At 34.0% G+C, this 9884-nt stretch overlaps 1 protein-coding gene across 1 annotated transcript; it reads right to left on the bottom strand.

The window, feature by feature from the left end:
* Nucleotides 1-2243: 2243 nt before the first annotated feature.
* Nucleotides 2244-2963, bottom strand: LOC129248956 (uncharacterized). Its single transcript, XM_054888564.1, has one exon. The coding sequence runs from the start codon at nucleotides 2961-2963 to the stop codon at nucleotides 2244-2246; it is 720 nt and encodes a 239-aa protein (XP_054744539.1).
* Between the last annotated feature and the right edge of the window lie 6921 nt (nucleotides 2964-9884).

Below are 9884 nucleotides of genomic sequence, written 5' to 3'. Positions count from 1 at the left end.
CATTCAGCGCAGTATTTCTCCAGGTTATTAATCATGGATTGCATGACTTTAGGGTTATCCGCTAGGAGAACGATATCATCGGCATAAAGGAGAATACGTATATTCATGCCCTCAACCAATAGACCACCTTCTAAATAGTCGTGCAAATCGTTTAGATATAAAATGAACAATAATGGCGACAACAGACATCCTTGTTTCACACCAGTACAGGTTTCAAAATAGTCGGATACTTCTTTTCCCGTCCAAACCGCCGATCTAGTATTACCGTAAATATTTTCTATGAGGTTCGTTATTTTGCTAGATATTCCCATCTGTCGAAGTTTATAAATCATCGGTCTCCTCGGCACCCTGTCGAACGCCGCCTTGAAATCAACAAAATATGCGTAAACTTTTTGATTTTCATGAAACTTTAGATGTACAATAGACGCAAGATTATAAATGTTATCTACAGTTGAATAGTTTCTTCTAAAGCCGGCTTGGAATTCTGTGAGCACGTTGTTTTTTTTCTACCCAATTAGCAAGTCTTACGTTTATCAATCCCATTAACACCTTTGCGATAGAATTCATAAACGATATTCCCCGATAGTTACTGGCTGCATTTACATCTCCCTTCTTAAAAATTGGGAAAATTATCGTTTTTTCAAAAGTTTCATCGATTCTTCCGCTCTCAAAAATTATGTTGTATACCTTTGTTAACTCTAACTTAAATTCTGGCGAAGCAAACTTTAGCAGCTCATAAGGTATTCTATCTTCTCCTGGCGCTTTATTGGTTTTAGCATTTTCAATGGTTTTTTCAACTTCCATAAATGTTATATCTTTATCGAGATATTCATCTTTACATAGCGCAGCTGCGTAATAAATGTCTTTTGTTAATTCCGGTTGGTTTAGTAGGCTTTGAAAATAGTATTTAAAATCGTTCGCAGTGATATTTGTACCAACTTGAAATGACTTTCCTCTTATATCCTTCGCTAAACTCCACCATTCTTTTGCATTTGCAGTTTTGTTGATTCGTTTTTCAATTTTTTCGTAATATTCTTTCTTTGCTTTTTCACATGCGTTTCTATAAAATTGATTTGCTTTTAGATATTTTTGCTTATCGTCTTCAATGTTAGATTTTCTAAAATCAATCAGATATTTGAAGGATAGCTCCCTAGCCTTAAAACATTTGAAATTGAACCATGCTTTTTTAAAAGTGATTTTAATATTTCTGGCAGGTGACTGTGGCACTGACATTTTTATTACGTCGGCAAGCTTCTTCAGATCCATAATTTCTCCTCCATTTTTAAACTTATTTAGGTATTGGTTTAGTTTTAATTGATAATTTATCTTATCTTTTCCTTTAAGTACTACTTTCGGCAATAAGTTGATGTTTTCCAACTCGTTTAGTACCATATTTGTTTTTAATATTAATTTAATTGGCATGTGGTCAGACCATACCATTGATTCAACTTCGAATCTTTCAATGTATTTCAAACCTTCTTGGGAAACTGCGCATATATCGTTTACGGAATTACCAACTGCACTTATGTAAGTCAAATTACCTTCCTCATCACCAGCTGTTCTGCCATTCAATATAATTAAACCATAGTCTTCACAGAAATCCATAAAATTTTTGCCTCTATTATTTATTACCGCGTCTCTTGAGCTCCTTTTTCCAGTATCTGCTGAGAATGTAGCTGTGTACAAGTCTTCAATATTTTGTTGTATATTTCCAACTCTAACATTTAGATCTCCCATAACGACTGATATCTTCTCTGTGTTTTCCTTGAAAAATTCCTTAACAACCTCAATTTCTTCGTGCCAAGCTGCTCCTCTTATATACAGTGGTATAAATGTGATTATGTCATCCTTTACGTGGAATCTTATCACATCTACTCCATTTTCGGCTTTGAAACTATGTCGTATGCCCTTTTTTTGCAACTCTTTTTTGACTCCATACACGCAACCTCCAGACGCTCTTCCAAATTTGCTGCTACGACTTGCTGGTTTCCAGTAAGTGTCAAACTCGGGGAAATATTTATTTGCTTGATTTATTTTCTCTTCGGTTAGGTGGGTCTCTATAAGTTCAAAAACGTCATGCTTTTTAACATAGTCGAAAAACGCAGGGAAGATATATTTGTTTTCAAGGCCATTGACATTAAAGGAAATAATATTAATTTTAATTTGTACACATTTTAAATTATTTTCAATTCTAATATTTTTAAGGTTATTTTTGCTAATCATTTTGCTATGACAGACGTTTTCTAATTTTTTGAAATAATTTTACTTAACAATATATTATAATCTATTTTAACGTTCTGAAGTCTGTTTTCATATAAAAGCTGCAATGTAATATTTGCATCTTCCATGCCACATACCAGCTTTTTATCTTTATTCCATCTCAACCATTTGTTTGCTACTTTCATTCTATCATCTCGGACGCCAATTCGATGTTTAGAGGAAATCGCCATAATATCTTTTTTCAATTGCATCATAACTTTCTTGTCTTGTTGCCGCCCTAAATTAAGATCTCTTTCTACATAGATTGTTGTACCCGCAAGCTTACTTGATTTTTTGAAAATATCTCCGATATCCTTTTCTGATCTGATTTCTGCCAGCACCGTCATTTTTCCATCTCGCTCGTAGATTTTCTTTGTCGATTTGACAATTGATGCGTCATTTATCTGTAGTACTTCCTTGCACACTTTATCAACTGCCTCCTTGGTCGATGTACTTACAGTTAGGCCTTTGAAAATTAAATTTTGTTTTTTGATATGGTCTTCCAACTGAGCGAGTCTTATTTTATCCATATTCTTTTCAGCTTTAATTTTTTCGATCTCCTGCGATAAGTATTCATTTTGTTTCTTTAGCTCCGCCACATCACTACTTAATTCATTTAATTTTTCAAGCATCTCATTGTTACTCTCTTTGATTATAAGCTTAAGAGTTTCTACATCCAAATCACCAACTTTTTGGGTACTCATTTTGTGCATTTTTGGGGTTTGGTTTTTAGTGTCCATTGGGGACAGCTGGTCAGCTTTTCTTTTCTCCAGGATGCTAAGTTGCGCCTTCTATCTTTATAGGATGGTATTTCACCTCCTTTAGCTAATACACCAACCAAGAAATCGTTTTGGGATGATGTCCTTCCGCCAGATGTCGCTTCACCTTCCAATTGTCTGAACACTCATTTATCTAATGCACGAACCAAAAGATTGTTTCGGTATTTGATCCTTCCGCTAGACGTCGCTTCTCCTTCCAGTTACTAGGACACTGATCCGCGCGAAGAAGTGAACAAAAGGAACACCAAAAGAAACACCACCAGGCTAATCTGCTTATTTCTCAATTCCAACTCACTCGTACAAACGTTTCGCCTTACAAATGCAATCACCACCAGTACCACTTCCGCTAAAACTGCCAGAGCTTATTTATATCTCAGAATATCCGTGGTAAAATCTAAACTTTTATAGGAGCGCACAAGTTACACGACTGTCACCATGCAGAGTTGCCAACTAATATACATTACTATTGCGCAGCATAATAATCGGTGCTCCAATTTTTAATCGTAAATTATGAGGTGGTAAGCCTGGCAAATCGAGTGAGTTTAAGAATTCAGTTGGATAATTTACGACCTCATCTTGATCAGTAATAGTGTCCATTGACACTGAATTTATATCATTGACGTCCTTATTTTTCCCAGCTAAAATTGCTCTTTCGCTGAGTCAATCATCGTTTTTATAATGTTGAACTATGTTTGGAAATACACTCTGTATCAATGCCTCTTTAGACTGTGTAAAAGTGCAGAAATTGTTAGGCAATGTTATCATTCCTGTTGTTTTTGAAAAAAGGTTTATTTTTTTGGTTAAAAAGTGTTTCTTGAAGTTTTGAAAAACACTTCGCTCTAACAAATTTCTTTTCAGTTAATTGCTGAAAATATTTTGAAAAAACTATTTTTTTTTAATTTAACGTTTTTGAGAAAATTTTGTTCTTGAAAAAATTTCATACTTTTGTAAAAGTTTAAATTGATTTGTTAAAAAAGATTTTTTTCCGCTTTGAAAAACACCCCCTCAAAAAAATGTGTTCTCTACTAATAGTGGAAAATGAAATGCTTTGAAAACACCATTTTTTTTTTTTAAATTTTGTTTGGTTTTCAGAAAATTTTGTTTTGAAAAAATTTCATACCCTTGAAAAAGTTTCATTTTATTTTATTTGTTTAAAATTTTTGAAATTTTTTTTTTTGTAATTTTAGAAAAACACCTCTTCGAAGAAATTTCTTTTATCTTTTTGAGGAAAATTTGGTTTTGAAAAAATTTCATGCTTTCGAAATTTTTTTATTTTACTTTATTTCTTCAAAATTTTTGAAAACAATTTTTTTTATAATTTTCGAAAACCACCCCTTTGAAAAAATGTTTTCTATGTGTCATAGTTGTATTCCATTAACTTTTAGGACTATAGTCAAATACTTACAAATACCTACGCTTTCACAAATAGCAACAATAAACAAATTTCCTCAAAACCAAAAAATTTACTTTTTTTCTAAAAAAATTCTAAACAAACAACGTAATAAATTTAGAATTTTGTGTTCACGAAAAAACAGTATTGTTTTTATCGTATTAACTGAAAACCAAAATGTTGCAAAAAATCAAAACAAAACTAAATTATTTTTTTGTGTTCATTTGGTCCATATGTTCCATAAAAAGTTGATATGGTAAATAATATGCAGGGTCTGATACACGCAAATTTCCATTGACCATTATAGTGACAAAATTATCGTTCACCAATTCCAACAGGATTTCAAAATCAGAGTTGGAATGAGTTGTTGTGTGGTGTACTTCTGAAAAAATGAGAAATAAACAAATTAAATCTAAAAATTCGAATTCTAACTTTATCTTGTGTATGTTCTTATTACCTTTGAATTTTTCCAATGAAGCACCGTTCATTTTAAATTTTCCAAGAATTTTTTTTATCATTTCGCGTTTCTTTCCTTTTTCATTCAATTCCAACATTTGTTCATAGCCGAAAACATCGTTTGCAAACGCATTCATTTCCATATAGAATTGGTCAAAGAAAGCATAGCTCAATTGAATTGAAACATTATTTTCATAAATACTTAGGATCTTAACTAATGCACCTTGGTACATACCTAACGCAGATATTCATCGCGACCTTGACATCGATACTATTGATGAAACAATACAAAGCGCTAGCAGAAGACACATAAATAGACTATTAACGCATACAAATCCTATGATGAGAAGACTACCAAATAAAGAAAAATCTACCCAAAGTCGGCTTAACCGTCAAACACCAACAGATCTTGCAAAATCCTTGTAATTAATTGTCAACTAATCGTATATGTCATTGTTTGTTAACCACTTGTTTTTAAATAATATGTATATATTCTTCCAAACAAAAGCTTGGGGGCATTGGCCCTTCAATATCACTCTCATTCCATCTTTTTGTAAATCAAATTACTTATTGTCTAACGACAGGTGTAATATTTTATGGAAGAAATAAAAAAAAAAAAAAAATTTCATTCGAATCATTTGAAATTTCTGTATACAATAACGAAAAATTCAAAAAAAAGTTGTACACATAAAATGAATGTCGATTCGAAACTTACTTTAATCTAAGAATCGAGCAAGTTTTGTTTTGTACAATATTTTGATTTTTTTTTTTTATATGAGGAAAATATTTAAAAGAAATTTTTTTTGCTAAAAACCTTCCCCTAGTGGATCCCTACAATATGAAAAAAGAACGAATAAAATTGGCCTCGTATCGGCCCAAAAAAATGCGTACATCATTTCATTTTTATATATATAGATTCTTATATATTCATTGCGTTGATCCACAAAGAATATTTTCTCATTCAGTGGAAAGTAGCACAAATTATATTCATACCAAACTCTGGACATGGTTCCCTCATATAGGTCCAGAAGTCTATTATATAGTCTCGAATATATATTTTTGAAAAAGTTTAACCCCATAAGTGATTACAAGAAGTTAATCCTAATCCTAATTCGAGTACACGATTTGTTTTCGAAAACATCATTCGACCATCAGCAAGTAAACTCAGTATAAGAATTCGCTAGAGTAGCGGTGGAAAAGAAAGACTACTGCGTGTCAGCGTTCTTGGATATACGGCAAGTCTCTGAAAAGGTTTGGCATGAGGGGTTTCTATACAAACTCAAAAGTTGATTACCCTGCACTCCTTTTATATTGTTAAAATCGTATCTGCACAAAAGCCGTTTCCTGGCCAAAATAAGTAATGCAATATTTAGCCTTCAACCAATTAAGGGGTTAGGGGTAGTCAGAATTTTTAAAAGATTTGGATTTTTTTTTCTGCCTTTTTTTAAATGATATCTGAAAAAATATTACGTGAAAATTTGAAGAGAATCTGACGAATACTTTTCGAGTTATTCGTTTTAAATGTCGGTTTTTTTTCGATATTCTGAAAAAAAAGGGTGAACGATATGAAGTGTTACCTACTCAAAACACCATAACTTTTTGTGCGAAATTAGTTTTTATTGATTTGAAAGAAAAAAAATTTCAAAAATGATTACAATTTTAATATATATTCACTTTAGCTCAATATGACCACCTTTTGCCTTGACTATAGCCTTCAAACGGTCAAAAACTGAGTTGCATGCTGCACGAATGTGCTCTTGAGGTATTTTGGCCCATTCTCGTATAATCGCTTTTTTCACCGCATCCATACTGGCATATTTCTTAGTCCTCACCTTGCTCTCAAAAAATGGAACAGATGGAATAGTCTAACGGATTTGCATCTGGCGAATTCGAAAGCCATTGTGTGGACGAACTGAAGAGGGGAACCTGATTTTTTAACCATTCTTGGCTCACACGAGCTTTATGAGACGGTGCCGAGTCCTGTTGGAACGTCCATGGTCTACGACCGAAATGTTTGCGTGTCCACTGCTCTTAAGCAGCTTCTAAAACATTTTCCCGATAATAAGTCGCATTCACTTTGACACCAGGCTCGATAAGAACAATTAGAGAGCGTCCATCTGCGGTCAGTGCGGCCCAAACCATTACTTGCGATGGGAAATTTCTTCGAATGGCCATACGTAGGCTCAAATACTCGTATGAGCGTTCGGTCAAGTAGACACGATCGTTTTGAGTGTTTATGAACTGCTCAATTGGGAAATTTGTTTCATCAGAAAACACAATGTTAGGAAATTCGCCACTTTCGTGCAAGCACAATAACTCCTTTGCTCTTTCGCACCGAACTTTTTTTGCTAGGGTGAAATATCGTGTGCTTTCTGGAACTTGTAAGCCTTGACCTCGAGCTCGTTTTTCAATATGCGTCGAATGCTGTCTTGTGATATTTTCAGTTCTTTGGCCATTTTTCTTCCACTTCGACGTGGATTTCGTTCAAGTCGAGCCCCGAACCATTTCTGGCTTTGTTGCGGTTTTTTTAGTCCACCTCCATAACGTTTTATTTACTTTGAGGGGACTGAGGAAACTCACGAACAATGGCTGGTTGTAATTTTCCAGCCAAATATGACGCAATCACATTTTACGCATTTTAACGCATTCTATTACGTTTGAATTCCATCACAGAAAAAAAAATTCAACAAAACTGAGACGCAAATGCTTTTGATAGCTTATAAACAAAATATTTAACTGTCGTTAGAACAATTTTGACGGTGACATCATGAGCTGTTTTACAGATACAAGCAGTGTGAAGTTGGTAACACTTCATCTCGTTCACCCGTGTGATTATCACCGCAAGGAACTTCTGGAGGAACGGACTCCACACAAACAGTGAAAACTTTAACAATTATTATTATATTTTTTTTGTGAAATTTTGCTAAAGTCAAGTCGAAACATGATGTATTAATGCTATGTTTTTATTTTTGTAAAATAAAGCAACTGACAAGGAAAAAAAATTATTGAAAATCATAATTTTTCCGGGCCTCTGACTACCCCTAACCCCTTAAGAAAAACTAATCTCGATAAGATCTTCCCTTGACTAAATGGATGGCGAAAAAAGCTAACGAGACAAAATCACACTCGGCAAAAACTCTTGCCTACCAGTAGCACTAAATCGTTGCCAATTACCGCAAACTGATCAAGCTTAGGGGTTTTGTTTGATCGCCGGCTTACGTGGCGCTCCCACATATTCCTAAAACGGAAGCAACTTGGGCGAAAACTTGGTTCACTATACTAACTACTAGATCAAAGTTCAGCAGTATCACTGGAGAATAAAATTCGTCTATATAAATCAATACTTAAACCTAACACATGGGCTGAAAAGTCTCGGGCCTAACATATAGATGGCACTAGTTTTATTGCATTCACATCTTTTTCAGTTTTTTTATTACTAACCATGAAACGGCAGCTGTTAAAATTTCATGATATTCAATTCATTAGTTCGGGAGTTATTGCGCTAAGAGTGAGACTACTTTTGTTATCAAAAAGAATTTCGTGTTTTGATTTTTCACTGCTTCTTGATGGGGAAAAATACCGTTCAAGCGAAGCAATGGCTTGAGAAGCATTGTGGGAACTCCGCTCCATCAGAAACAGCAATAAATCGATGGTTTGTTGACTTCAAACGTAGTCTCAGGGATACCAATGACACCAGACACAGTGCAGTGGAGGCCCAAATGAGGCGGTAACACCAGAAAACAGCCACACAAAAATCCGCAAAATCGTTTTGAATTATAGAAAAGTGAAGTTTGGTGAGTTAGCTGTCATCGTAAGAATATCAAAAGAACCAGTTGCCTTTATATTGCTTAAAGGGGGGGTAAGGGATAAACGCTAAAAAAAACACTTTTTTCATGAATTTATTGTAGCGAAACGGTTCAAGTCAGTTTATTAAAAGTTGTTGCATATTATAAAGTAACATTTCAAGAATATTTGATAAAATTTTCATGTAAAAATATTGCAAAATGAGCGAATGAGAGCACATTTACGTAGAAGTCATTTCAAAAATACATTTTGCAGTAGTCAGCATATCTCAGCGTAGAATCATCTGAAATCAAAAAATCGAATAATTTAGTTAAAGCATGAGTTAAACTTCCCCCCAACGTTTATTTTGACGATTTATTTTCATTTTCAGCTATTTGGTAGTCGTTTGAAGTAAAAAGTGATTTTTGACAAAAAAATGCCGCCATTTTGTAGGTGTAAAACCACCTTAATATAAAAAAAAATGGCGAAAAAAAACGTTGGCGGGAGGTTTTTTATATGTAAAATATGTGTGCAAAATTTCAAAAGGATCGGTTGAGTAGTTTTCAAATGCCAATGACTACGCACTTAAAAAAAAGGTTCGAGAAAACCGCGTTTAAAGTTTGTAACGGACTACGCGCGCAACTGCTGCGTCTCGGCAGATGTTTGAGGCGGCTCGGCTTTATGCTCTATAACTTAAAAAGTTTTGCTCGGATTGACTTAAAATTTTAACACGGTATTTTTGAAATGTTTTACTACAATAACATGCAAAAAAAAATCGATTTTTATCCATAAAGCTAATTTTGCACAAAAACAAAACCTGTTGCCCTGTTGTTGACTTTTCAGCCCGTGTGTAAATTGAGAACTCATTTTGGTAGTTCATTGATTTATCAAGCAAACAGAAGGGGGCTAAAAATGGATCCTTGCGGATCTCTGCGGTCAAATTCTACAGCAGATGATGTCAATGGCCCACTACTATGATCTTTTGGCCTATATTCTAAATAAGTAATGTATGCTAGGCCTGCACCAACCGAAAGATATATTTTTTAATTAAACAACCGAAGGAATCTCAAACAAGTTCTTAATCTCTATTGCTCTATTTTCCCCACCCTAACGGAGTTAACATTCACAAATCACATTTTGAGTAAAATATTGCCAAATACTATAAATAACTCAATAAATTTCACCTAAAAGCAATAGAGAAATTCCAACAGCTCAAT

The sequence above is a fragment of the Anastrepha obliqua genome, chromosome 5 (genome assembly GCF_027943255.1).
Source record: "Anastrepha obliqua isolate idAnaObli1 chromosome 5, idAnaObli1_1.0, whole genome shotgun sequence".
Lineage (NCBI taxonomy): Eukaryota > Metazoa > Arthropoda > Insecta > Diptera > Tephritidae > Anastrepha > Anastrepha obliqua.
This window is presented reverse-complemented; position numbering and strand designations above follow the sequence as displayed.